The sequence below is a fragment of the Sprattus sprattus genome, assembly GCF_963457725.1.
Source record: "Sprattus sprattus genome assembly, chromosome: 15".
Lineage (NCBI taxonomy): Eukaryota > Metazoa > Chordata > Actinopteri > Clupeiformes > Clupeidae > Sprattus > Sprattus sprattus.
In genome coordinates this window covers 16,972,343-16,985,526 of record NC_137913.1, presented here as the reverse complement: position 1 = coordinate 16,985,526, position 13,184 = coordinate 16,972,343, and the positions used below count along the sequence as shown (strand labels likewise).

At 48.2% G+C, this 13,184-nt stretch overlaps 1 protein-coding gene across 2 annotated transcripts in view; it reads right to left on the bottom strand.

Moving 5' to 3' along the window:
- Window positions 1–491: 491 nt before the first annotated feature.
- ep400 (E1A binding protein p400) overlaps window positions 492–13,184 on the bottom strand; it is a 35,180-nt gene continuing 22,487 nt past the window's right edge. The window contains exons 31-51 of one of the 2 annotated variants that reach the window (XM_080852068.1): window positions 12,999–13,073; window positions 12,743–12,877; window positions 12,605–12,649; window positions 11,965–12,118; window positions 11,410–11,645; window positions 10,824–10,997; window positions 10,443–10,490; window positions 9,993–10,129; window positions 9,542–9,598; window positions 9,167–9,245; window positions 8,764–8,937; window positions 8,592–8,637; window positions 8,187–8,293; window positions 7,832–8,033; window positions 6,868–7,001; window positions 6,382–6,618; window positions 5,733–5,904; window positions 5,259–5,419; window positions 4,262–4,402; window positions 3,157–3,234; window positions 492–2,510 (exon numbers count right to left, since the gene is read on the bottom strand). In XM_080852068.1, coding sequence (XP_080708194.1) covers window positions 2,181–2,510; window positions 3,157–3,234; window positions 4,262–4,402; window positions 5,259–5,419; window positions 5,733–5,904; window positions 6,382–6,618; window positions 6,868–7,001; window positions 7,832–8,033; window positions 8,187–8,293; window positions 8,592–8,637; window positions 8,764–8,937; window positions 9,167–9,245; window positions 9,542–9,598; window positions 9,993–10,129; window positions 10,443–10,490; window positions 10,824–10,997; window positions 11,410–11,645; window positions 11,965–12,118; window positions 12,605–12,649; window positions 12,743–12,877; window positions 12,999–13,073 — 2,922 coding nt within the window. In that variant the 3' untranslated portion in view covers window positions 492–2,180. The remainder of the gene's footprint in view (window positions 2,511–3,156; window positions 3,235–4,261; window positions 4,403–5,258; window positions 5,420–5,732; window positions 5,905–6,381; window positions 6,619–6,867; window positions 7,002–7,831; window positions 8,034–8,186; window positions 8,294–8,591; window positions 8,638–8,763; window positions 8,938–9,166; window positions 9,246–9,541; window positions 9,599–9,992; window positions 10,130–10,442; window positions 10,491–10,823; window positions 10,998–11,409; window positions 11,646–11,964; window positions 12,119–12,604; window positions 12,650–12,742; window positions 12,878–12,998; window positions 13,074–13,184) is intronic. The other variant, XM_080852069.1, reaches the window with a different exon arrangement.

Here is a 13,184-nt window from a genome sequence, read left to right as displayed (position 1 = left end):
GACCAAATGTGTGTGTCTGACTGAATGTATGTGTGAGTGAGTGTCTGAATGTGTGTGTATGTCAGACTGAATGTGTGTGTAAGTGGGTGTCTGAATGTGTGTGTGTGTGGGTGTCTTAATGTGTGTGTGTGTGTGTGTCTGAAAGTGTGTGTGTGTGTGTGTGTGTGTGTGGCCTGTGGATTAGTAGCCCATGGGGGCTGGGTTATATCCGAACAGGGCCTTCATGTCTGTACCGTGTGCATTTGTTATGTCACAGTGATTCACCGAGTGGATTGAAACTATGAAACCACATCCAGCCGACAAAGGTCGCCCTGAAGGGAAATGACATAACTACCCGTCTGATTACAGAAAAGCTGAACAGATTGGAAATACCTCAGGAGAAAAGAGGAGAGCAAAGCAGAAAGAAAGAAAGAAAGAAAGAGTGAAACAAATCAAATCAAATTATATCAAAATCAAATCAAACAGATCATGAAAAAGAGGCCCAGACCAAGTGACTGTGTATAAAAACGAAAACACTTTATACAGTTTGGCTGAAAAAACTCCAATGAAAACACAACTAGTTTACACGTACAAATGATTTTTTGTTTGCCGTCATTATTTACATCTCAACTGCCCTGCCCACACCTACACACTTATACACACACTCATACACATATCAATTGCTTTTAAAAAAAGGACACAGAATGGAAAGCATACACTGAAGAATGTTTACGTACAAGTTTACAGTGTCACATCAGATACATATATAAAAAAACAACATATCATGGTGGATATTTAAAGGAAGGGTCATAGTTGAAGAACGGTCACATTATGAAAACAAAACAAAAAATAGCAATATTTTCTAATCCAGTTTTTTCTTTTACGTACAAGCTGGTGTAGCGATGTATGATTATAGTACAATCACTCTTATGGATTATCAGCAAGGCGAGACCCCATTCTGCCATTCCCCTCACGGCCCCTCTCCCACAGACAGTACTGCTGAAGGAACAAGGGGGAAAAACCAACAAGGGGAAAATAAAAAAAAAAACACATTCTGAGGTATGTTGAAGTTAACACCCCACGGTCATCTTCTCCTGTCTCTCAAAGCTAGCATCAACAGCCTAGCCTCGTGAGAGACCTACTAAATCACACTCCTCTATATTACATTACCACAGGACGATAATCATGAAGGAATATATTAATCGCTTCTTTTGCTACTTTAAATCACACCACACCAACCAAGAGGTTTGCAGTGGTGGAGCCGTTATTACAAAAAGGGGGGAGGGGGTGATTCTTATTTATCTGAGTATAAAAAAATATCAGCAAAAACACATATGTGTGGCAGGGGGGCTGGGTATCACTATACCGGCTTTGAGAGACATTCTAGAGGGCAGAGCTTCTAGGTCCCTTCCTTTTCTTTTTTTTTTTAAACGTTTTCTCTCGTTTTTTGTTTTTTTGCATGCAAATATGAAAACAGTCCATGACTTGTGAACTCAGCCACACACATTGAGTCGGGGTTATCCCAGAGGATCTGTGAATGTGCACGGACAGTCCTTGATGGTGATCACCAGGAGCGTGTCATCTGATGGGAGTGTGAACGAGTGCCAGATGCTTGCCCAACAAATACATCAGCAATGGGAGAGGGCACTCAGGAAAAGCCCTGACTGGTTAAAAATGTGCATACACAGATACTTCAGAAGACAGAGTGAGGCTAAAGAAAAAGGGGTGTGTGTGTGTTGGGATGAAACGTTTTTGTGTATCATACTGGCCAGGGGACTGACACACACCTGGCCCCTCAAGCACTGAATCATAAATCTGACCACACACACACACACACACACACACACACAGAGAGACCCTTACAACCTCTCCCACCACTCATCAGTAAGAGCTGTCGTACTGCACGCTGAATATCTTTCGTGGATATACTCCACATACTATTTCACCCCGGACAACACCAAGACTGGGAAAGGTGAGTTGGGTCTGTCTGTCTTGTCGATGGTACATAAGACATGTATTCCGAGTGGGATATGTGTGTATGTTTTCTATATATACGCGTGTGCGAGTGTGTGCGTGTGCGAGTTAGTTCACAGGTGGGCCAGAGACCTGTCTGTATGCCACTATGTCATGGTGGTCCACCTGTTTTCATACTCTTGCTTATAGATCTGCTCCAAGGTGATGAGGATGAGGAAGAGGCTCCTCTAGCTGCCTCCACTAGGCTTGGCGGGAGCCTTGGAGCGCACAGCTGCCCCGCCACGTCCTTTGCCCTGGGCCGGGGGCGCCTGGGCGGGGGCCTCTGTCGCCGCTGAGGTTGCAGTGGCCTGGGTTGCAGTGGCGCCTTGCTGGGCGGGGCTGTGTTGGGGTGGGGTCTGCATTTGTGGTGAGGGGGCGGCCGTTGCTGTGACGACCTGCTGCTGCAGGAGCTTCTGCTGGACCACCTGCGCGGCGGCGGGGATCACCTGCACCTGTGTCTGCACGGGCGAGCCTGCAGCCGCCTGAGGCAGAGACACCGTCTGAGGCTGAGCCTGGATCTGGGCAGAGAGGAGCAGGGCAGAGGGGTAGGGGGAGAGAGAAGAGGGGGAGAGGGAGTCAGTGAATGGGAGGGGGAAACAAAAGTGATGAGGAGGGAGAGAGAGAGTTAGACTTTATATCCAGGACAACCTAATCAGTGAGGCCACATTTTGCTGAGGCGTTCTACAGACTGAATTAGACAGAACAGATAAGGAAAGTTGCAGAGGGGAGGGAAAGATGAGCGAGACAGAAAGGCAGAGGGAGAGAGGGACGGAGAGAGAGAGAGAGAGAGAGAGAGAGAGAGAGAGACGAGAAGGAGAGACGAGAAGGAGAGAAAGAGATGAGAAAGAGAGGGAGACAGAGAGAGAGAAACGGTGAGACGAAAAGGAGAGAGGGAGACGAGAGGGAGACAGAGATTGAAAGAAGAGAGAGGGGGGTGGGCAGGAAGATGAAGTGTATCTGATGAACAGCAGGAGTAAGACGGTAGAGACAGAGAACTTGAGTATGCATGAGATGACTCTTCACTAGAGCACTGGGACATTTCTATAACTACACTCACATTCCAGAAGACTGCCCGTCTGATGGTATGCAAGAGGGATGCACACCCTGGTCATACACACCAACACACACACACACACACACACACAAAATCCCTCTGTCTCTTACCTGCTGGGGAGAGGACACTATCTGCTGGATATTGGCTACTGTGGATTGCTGCTGTACTATCTGGGGAAGCTTAGCAACCTAGAAGCAAACAGGACAAGAGTCACAAAGCACTACTAGGGAGACAAATACATTCAGAACCACACTGCATCCATACACATACACAGACAGAGACAGACAGACAGACAGACAGACAGACAGACAGACAGACAGACAGACCTGTACCACAGAGCTGGGGACTAAACTTCACCCTAACGCATTTGAAGCATCTATTTCCATGTTGTGCTACCAAGTATAGCTCAGACTCCTGTGAAGTGTCTTTCAGCTGGATGGATGAGGTGACTGGTAATGAGCACATATGCAATATCTGGATTTACACCTGAGCCAGTGGGCATGCATGCGTGTGTGTGTGTCTACACCAGGGGTCTCAGACTCAGGCCCGCGGGCCAATTCCGACCCCCCAAGCAATTTCATCCGGCCCGCAGGCTCCTCAGAATTTTGCATAAAGTTCCATTGATTTAAATTGGCCACCCCAACTTTTACCACTGCCACTTGCAACGGGCTTTGTGCTTCTAGTTCACGTCTTTCATATCATTCTGCAAGTAGTCCAGTCATTTAATGTAATGGAAACTAAATTGAAGTCAGCAAGTAATGCGCTGCTAAGCAACACCTGGAAGATCTATCTGCGTGAAAGAACTATTTTTTCTTTGCGGAAGTCACGAAATGGCAACAAAATAATTTAAAACTGGTATTTTGGAGGAATGTCTTCTATCGTTTTGACAAGTAACCGAATAATAAACAGGATTATGTATAGTCCAGCGGTCATTATCAGAAACTCAAATGTGGTATCTACAGTAGCGATAGGCAAGCCAACAGATAAAAAAAATCTGGCCCCCCAATAACCAGACTGGATGCTCATTGGCCCCCGGGTAATTTGAGTTTGAGACCCCTGGTCTACACCCTCTGCCTGGTGGGCCTCTTCCAGGTCTGAAAAACAGATATGTGCATCTGTGTCTGCAGCTCTATCTGCTGGGTTTGATAGACTAATCTAGGCAGCAGTGTTTCTCTGTGTGTGTGTGTGTGTGCGTGTGTGTGTGCGCATGTGTACCTGTATTTGCTGCGTGGCGGGGCTCTTCTGGGGCTGGGCGATGGTGGTGTAGTACTGCGTCTTAATTGGCTGCTGGAGCTGCGTGGTGGCTGCGTACGCCACCTTCTGCTGCTGGGTCTGGGCTGCTTGCCCCGTAGCCATCTTACAGACAAGGGAGAGAGGCAGACACAGATGTCAGTGTTTGCAATGCTAGCTGCCCGCTATGGATTTATGAATAGACCTAACCCTGAAATGAACTAATTACAGACAAATAACGCGTCGAAGCAATCTATGATACCCCCTATGGTATGTCACAATTTAGGTATGAAAGTGAAACAGCTCAGCGGCAGCCATATTGGAGGGATGGCAGTGACGGCACGGTTTTGATGTGGATCTGGCGTCAATGTTTTAGCCTGTATTTGGTTGGATGTTAGGTCTACAACCTCATCTTGGAATTGTTTCATCTTGGAATCACATTGTTTTCAAGTTTGAGATGGAGAATTCCAGAACTTCACAAACACTTGTGTAAATACCTCTGAAAACACCCAAGGGTAATTTGTAGAATAGGCAAGGAGAAGGAAAGCAAAGTTATACGGTTGTTGTAAGTCCGCTAGCTAGCAAGATTTGATCAGCGCTTTAATTGTTGGTGTCATTACCGAAGTTAGTTAGCTCGCTAAATTTAGACAAACTAGATATGGGTTCATCAGGAATAAAGAAAATGTGTTCTTCATTAAATAAAGCCCATTGAAGCACACTGCCCAGGCTTGTTTACTTTGTCTCTTCACCTCAATGGCAAATCTGTGACTGATTGACTGATTTGTAAATGCTTCTCATGACAAATTGATTTATGCAATTGATTAAGATCAATTATTCATAATGCATGTAAGTAATTAGAATTGACAACCCTACAGATATTTGTGGCTGATGGGACTGCACTTGTCTGTATATGTGTGTGTGTGTGTGTGTGTGTGTGTGTGTGTGTGTGTGTGTGTGTGTGTGTGTGTGTGTGTGTGTTCACCTTCTGCTGTGCTGTGGTGGTTGTCTGTTGGGGCTGCGCTGCCTTCTGCTGGGCGGCTGCGGCGGCGGCTTGGGCTGCTGCCTGCTGCTGCGCCTTCTGCCTCTGCTGCAGGAGCTGCTGAACCTGCTGCACCTGGAACGGGTGAGTCACCACCTGTCCACCTACCAGAGCAGACAAGACCGTGAGACAGACACACACACACACACACACACACACACACACACACACAGTCACCACCTGTCCACCTACCAGAGCAGACAAGGCCGTTGAACACACACACACACACTCCACCTACCAGAGCAGACAAGACCGTTAAACACACACACACACACACACACACACACACACACACACACACACCACCTGTCCACCTACCAGAGCAGACAAGCCCGTTGACCACACACACACATACACGAACACGCATGCTACCCAGAAGAGAGAGAGAGAGGAGGGGGGGGAGACAGAGACACCCACCTGCTTTCTGGGCTTGTCCGATAGCGACACTAATGCCAGCCACGGTGACAGGCAGGGTGGTGACGCCAGCGGAGGACACCACAGTGGGCACCGACACCACGGGCTTGGAGAGCGCCACCTGAGCCGTCTGGGCCGCCTGCGTTGGGAGCTGGCCTTGGGTGGGCACGCGCGTCTGTCAGTGCAGAGGGGAGCGGAGAGTGAGTGCATAAGGCAGGATACCCACACTACAGCATGAGTGAGCTGAAGAACTGTCATAACACTACAGCCATGAAGACATCATGCTCTGTAGAGACAGCTTGCTTTTAAAACACGGCCATAATTAAAAGCAACATTCTGAGAGAATTATACAGCGTATAATTGTATATTCACTTCCACTCAAAGGGTGTACTGGCCTACATTGCATGTGCTTGTTGCTTTGATGATGTTTTGATTGGTGCCATTTACAGAACCGTGGTATTTTGATAGGTCGTGAACTTTGTTTTTTCGAAATATAACCACAGCATCCTGTTTCAGTACAACACCTCCACACCCCAAGAAGCCTGTGGTTTCTGACACCCGACAGGCTCTTTTGTGTCCTAACGTGACACCGGTTCATCTTCCACACGTCAGGCAGTGGCCTACAGGCAACCCTCCTGCTCCTTTCACTCACCAGGCGCGCCACCTGCAGGTTGGCCACGGTGCCCGTCAGCACGGCCCCGGGTCTGGGCGTGGTCACGGTTGCCAGCTGGGGGTTGGCCTGGGTGGTGGCGGGGGCGGCCTGGACCTGCTGGGCCTGCTGAGCGGTGCCCGTCTGGGCGCCCTGTGCTGCGGCCACGGCTGCGGCCGCCTGCTGCTGCTGCTGCTGTGCCAACTGCAGCTTCTGCTTCTGCAGCTTCAGGAGTTCAGCCTGAGAGAAGAGAACAGAGAGAAGGAGGGAGTGAACGTACGTGTGTGTGTGTGTGTGTGTGTGTGTGTGTGTGTGTGTGTATGCATGTGCACACACGTGTGTGTCGTTAAGTCTGAAAGGGAGGAAGGGTGGGGTTCTTTGTGTGTGTAAGGTTGGGTGTATTTATAAAAGGATTAGTTTCTAGTTTGGGTGTGAAGGACAGTGCATGTGTGTGTGTGTGTGTGTGTGTGTGTGTGTGTGTGTGTGTACCTGTTGCGGTTTGCCCACAGCTTTGATCTGAGGCGAGCCTGCTTGCTGCTGCTGCTGCTGGAGCTGCTGCTGCCTGAGCATCTGCAAATGAGCCTGAGTGATTGCCTTCCCCTGAGGCAACTGCATACCAGCAGCTATAGAGAGAGAGAGAGGGAGAGAGAGAGGGAGTGGGAGAGGGTGAGAAAAAAAAAGAGAAAGAGAGGGTTTCTCAGTCAGCTTAATAATCAAGATTGACACTCCAATATTTACTAACCTGCTACATTAGAACAAATAGAGAATCATTCATTCAAGTGTGCAGGTTTCTTGTACTTCTTGTGGTGAATTTGGGCTCACATACAGATCTGCTCAAAACTGTGTGTGGAGCTCATTTGTTCCGTTTGTCTTAAAGCAACACTATGCAATATTTTGACACTTTTTGAGGTATGGTTTTATACTAGTTTTGGTAGCGTCCTCAAATTTATTTTGATAGCATATGGTCATGTGAAGGACATGTGAAGGACAGATAAAGACCTCTCTCTTTCCCACTAGCCATCCAGGATATGCACTATGTAGTTCTGTGTTCCGGGCTGCAACACCCGGCAAAAATGGAAGAAAAGCTTTCACAGCATGACATTGCCAGCTATACTGCCAAAAGACACCAGTTAGTGTGTTGGCAAGCTTCTATCAGTGCCAACTGGTCTGTTGGTGGTGTAAGCAAGGTTTTTGCATGCCTTTTTGATAGTTAACTTACTAGTTTTGTAACAGAACTACTTTAAAAGCCGCTTTAAAACCTTAAAAACCACTACAGCCGAGAAGTAGAACACGCTAAGGACAATAAACATCTCCTTCCTAATGTAGATTGCCTCAGAGATATCACAAGAGCAGAAGACATTTAAATTGCTGGTCTGACAGCAGTATTTAGAACAGCTGTGGATCAGCAAGAGCTGTCTCACTGACTGGAAGACCATGTGCACGCATGGTGTACCTGGTGTGCCTGGGGTGACCAGCGAGCGGGTCTGTGTTTGGACTGGGGTAAGGTTGGTCGTCACGGCGGCGGAGGCGGTTGCTGGGGTGACCGCCCGGACCACGTGGCCGGTTGCTAAGGCCGTGACCTCTGCGGGAGCAGCGGCAGCGGGGACGGCTCTCTGCTGAGCATGTACCACCTGAGCTGTAGCTGTACCCGCCGCCTGAGCAGAGAGAGAGAGAGAGAGGGAAAGAGAGAGAGAGTCAGATGAATAGCCAATTAGAGGTTGAAGACACATTAATTGCGTGACCGTATAGGCTTTGCATTGACCTTGTGGTGAGTTATGAATCGTGTGATCGCGGAAGGCTCTACTTACAGACAGAGGCCCTGGGATGACTGGAGAGGCCAAACGTTTATTGGCCTGGAACTGGCCAGCGGGGACTCCAGCCACGGTGTTCAAGATCACATTCCCTCCCACTGTGGCTGTTAGGCACACAGACACACACACACAGACACACACACACACACACACACACACACACACACACACACACACACACACACACACACACACACACACACACACACACACACACACACACACACACACACACACACACACACACACACACACACACACACACACACACACACACACACAGACGGTCAGAGAATGTCACACAGGTTGGAAGACAAGTTTGTGTATGACAATTTGAATTCGATATCAATTACATGCAACATATCAATAACAAATATCCCACGTTAGAGGATCTGACCCTACCTGTTTGAGTAATTGTGCCGGCTCCAGCCGTTTTAATAGCTCCAGCCTGTGGAGGAACAAAGCACAATTGGCATTCGTACAGACAGTCATTTTCTTCACACAAAAACCACAGCTTTCAAAGTTGTGGTGCTGCAGGCACATCATTAAGAGATTATGTGGGGGTCCTCCTCACCAGCACGGCGGTGTTGGGCACGGTGGCAGCTCCGACCACCGCTGCCTGCTGAGGGACTCCCGCCGCCAGCGCCTGCCCGGCTGTCTGGGCCACCCCGGCCTGGGCTGCCGGTGCTCCAGCCGCCAGCTGCTGCTGCTGGGCTAGTTGCTGGGCTCGCTGCTGCTCGGCCAGAGCCTACGGAGAGTGGTGGGAGAGGAGGGGGAGGGGTAGGTGTTATTAGTACATACTCCAGAGTGTATGTTAAGGCTTGACATTTTTTATGACTTGTTTGGCTGATTTTAAAACGCAAAGTACACCAAAGCCTGAGTACGCTCAAGTCTGTTATGGGAAAGTCACACAGCTTATTCTGATGACACCCTGAAGTTTCCAAAAGGTGCTGAGGAAAGCCCACTCTCACACATACCTTCTTCTCCTTGGCGATTCGCTCGGCTCGCTGGGACGCCACCTGGATAGGGGGCAGTGGCTTGTCGTAACTGATCCCACTGCAAAGGAGGAAGGAGCAGATGTAAACATCCACCAGTGACTGCCTCACTCCCATGTCAGTGTCTCGCACACACACATCCCAACCCAGCGCCCTGGCGGCATAGGCCTTTCTCAAGCTCCACCCGCACAGGTACAGGGGAGGGACAGGGGAGTCAGGGGAGCACACATGACTGGTCATTGCTTTCAATTTCGGATTAGTTTCAACATGGGTTCTATATATCTCAATTCAATTCAACTTTTACCATGAATCTGAAAAGCCAAAAGTTTAAAAAGCGGGTGAAAGACTTGATTTTACCTCTCTGCCAGGACAGAGGCATGTTTGGGGTTCTTCTGGAATGGATTCATACCCAGTCTGAAAACAAAAGGCGACAAGAGCATTACATCAGAGAAGAGGACTCACAGCCAAGCACACAGCTGGCACTGTTCCCTACAGTAACTTGGGAGGCAGCATTTCTCTTGTTGGATTTACAGTTCACACTATTGCACCATCTAAGACATTGCATCATGTTACAGATATAATCTCCATATTTATCTAGTGATTTGATGCTCGATGTAATATAAATAGAACTTCTGAAGATTTGATCCTCAATATAATGTAAGTAGACCATCCAGTGATTTGATGGGATCTGAAATGCAATATCAGCAGCTCATCTCATAGATGCATGTAGGTGTATGTCAGGAACTCATGATTGACGGGGTGAGTAATGTCATGTTTGGTCATGTGATGTGCGGGGAGCATGTCTTACAGTGGTTTGATTGGGGGGCTCCTCTTGCTGGCGATGATCTTCATGAGCTCAAAGCGGCTGCTGTACAGCTGCATGTGTGTGGCATTGTCATCCTGCGTGTAGATCTGGCACGTGCGCAGAGGACGGCTGTTCTTGGACTGCACACACGAGGGACAGACAGACAGACGGACGGACAGAGACAGCAAGCGTGAACAGATGGCTAGTTACAAATAAATTGTTTCTAGTTTTACAGGTAAACATTAGCCATAAGCTGAATAAGACTCTGACTGCTTTCTTGATCCATTTCATTCCTGATGGATTCTGAAAATGAAACCGCTTTAACACACTGTTTTAACACAAAGGGGTTTTAACCCTCTGAGAGACTCAGCCTTTCAGCCCAAGAGAGGCACTCCTAAATAACAAGCAGGGACTAGAGGGAAACCCATGTGCATGTCCATGTGCCCATCATACCTTATAAATGCTCTTGGTCTTCTTCTTGGGATTAGCCTCGTACATCAACTAAAAGGGATACAGGAAGTGACAACATTGTTATTGGACAGTATGTTTCTTGGCTTCACAAAAGCATTAAGCTTTGTGTTAGCAAAGGGTATTGCGAGGCGGGAAATGGTATAGCAATAATGTATGCAGTGGCCATATTTTGTCCAAGCGCCAGTGGAGTTTATTATAGTGAGTGAAAGAAACTGGAACAGGAATGCTTAGTTAAATTGTTATATAACAGGGGCCCTTAACCTATATATGCTTCCTATGCTTGATAACAGTGTGTGTGTGTATGTGTGTGCGTGTGTGCGTGTGTGCGTGCGTGCGCGTGTGTGTGCGTGTGTGATGGCCGACCTTGCCCTCCTCGCGGGGGATGATGACGTTCTCGTAGCGGCTGCGGCACTGTTTGGGCGAGCGGTAGATGCGGCTGCAGGAGTTCACCACGTCGCTCACCAGGTCCCAGTTGGGGGTGTGAGCCGGAGACACGATGGTCAGGTTCAGAGGCAGCTCCAGCAGCTGCTTCACAGCCTGACAGACAGACAAAGCAGATTAAACACTCACACATTCCTCGATGCATTTACATCAACATACAGCTTTCAATAAACTAAAGTCGATTGGGAAACAGTAAATTCAATATTTCGTACATTCCTTATGCAATAGCTGTTAATGCTTAGTTTTCCATGCATTAGACTAGACTTCGGCTTAACAGTGGATTAAAGCATTCATCTAAATGTAAATGTGGGAACTGAGAAGCGGACCAACTCTCTTTATGGAACAGAAGTCAAAAACAGGGAAGTGTGACAGAGTCAACAATTAAAGAAATGACGATCCTGACTGCCGACACATAAAAACCAAAAGAGAAGGAGTGACTGACTGAAAGAACAGGAGAACTGTGTGTGTGTGTGTGTGTGTGTGTGTGTGTGTGTTTGTAGTGTAGTACCTGCAGCAGAGCCCAGTCCTCGCTGATGAGCCACTCGGGGTTGTCCTGTCCGGCCTCCGCGGCGGGTTTGACCAGGGCGGGCAGCGGCTTGGGGAAGGGTGCCTGCTGCTTGAGTGAGAAGTTCTTCTTCTGCTCCTTGCCCTCACGCCGCACCTTCAGCAGGCTGGCCTTGTCAAAGAGCGAGCGCGGCGGGATCACCGTCTCCCCGTGGCCCTTCTTCTTCTTGCGGCCCACCGCTGAGGACACAGAGATGGATGGACACACACACACACACACACACACACACACACACACACACACAACAACAAATGGTCATATACACAGATGAACACAAACACCACCACCTATGAGAACACAATATCTAGTCCCTAGATCCAAAACATGAAATATGAGTGTGTTCGTGTGGATTTAAAATGTGTTCTCTGTGAGTGTGTGTGTGTGTGTATGAGAGAGAAAGAGAGTGCGAAAAAGAGAAAGAGAGAGAGCACGAGAGAGAGTGTGAGTGAGTGAGTGTGTGTGTGTGTTTGTGTGTGTGTTTGAGAGGGTAACACTTACCAGATGGGTCCATCTTGAGTCTCTTGTGTTCCTTGCGCACATAGACAGGTGGGAGCTTGGACTCTGGCATGGGTGCAGTGTCGTACATCAGGCAGATGACAGAGTCAATGTAGATGTCGTTATCATCCTGCGGGGGTGTCGGTGGGGTCCAGAGCTGCAGAAAGACACAATGAGTAGTACAGTTATTAGAGTATCTCAATTGCTAAGTAGTGTGCCTAGCCTTCCAGTTTGACTGCAGTTAATGGTTGAAAAGTACCAATGTAACTTCCTAAAAGGGATGCAAAAGCCTTACAAACACCAACAACAGCACAGCTGGCACTGATAAGAAGGCTTGCTAGCATGCTAAGTCATGTTTTTTGGTGATGTTCTACGAAAGCTTTTATAATTTGTTTTACATTTTCAGTGGGTGGTCTGATCCGGACCACAGAACTGCATAGTAGTGCATAGACTAGGCGGCTAGTTGTATCTATCTGTCACATGAACACATGAGCAACATACCATGATGAAGATTAATTTGAAAATGTTACAAGTGCTAGTTGCCTTTCAAAAATGTTCCCGTTGCGCCTACCAAATACCTAACTTGACTCACAGAACACAGCCAATAAAGACAATGACTGCCATTGTTGATCTGTGAACTTACTGGCATGATTTCAGTCTGGCCGTCTTCATCTTCAAACACGTATTCCTAATGGAGAGAGAGAAACAATTATAAGCCTGGCAAAGCTACCCGCGAGGATTCAAGGCTAGTCTCTGTGTGCTGTGTGTGTTGTGGCCGTACCATGTTGTAGGCGTCCTCTCTGGTGTAGGTGAAGAGATCCTCCTCCTCCTCCATGATCAGCCTCTCATCTTGCTCCACCTTCAGCTTCTGCTGCTGCTGGAGCTCCCAGCCATGCTTGGCACTCTCTACACGCTCCTGAACACACACACCATGGCACTGCTTAGAACAGTCTATACAGCATTCATCACAGACTCCAAACACACGTATGGAGAACCAAATGGATGGAGAAAGCCATTACAGCTGGCGAGGACCTCACCTTGGCCATCTTCTCATCCTCTCTGCAGTGCAGATACTCCAGGTAGTGCAGGGCGTACCTCTCTATAGGCGTCAGCTGGGGGAGGAGGAAGAGAGCGGAGCCATTAATGGCGGCTCACTACATTTACCAGAAACAGCCCACAGGAAAATCATCGCTTTTGTAGTGCACACACGAAACATATGACAT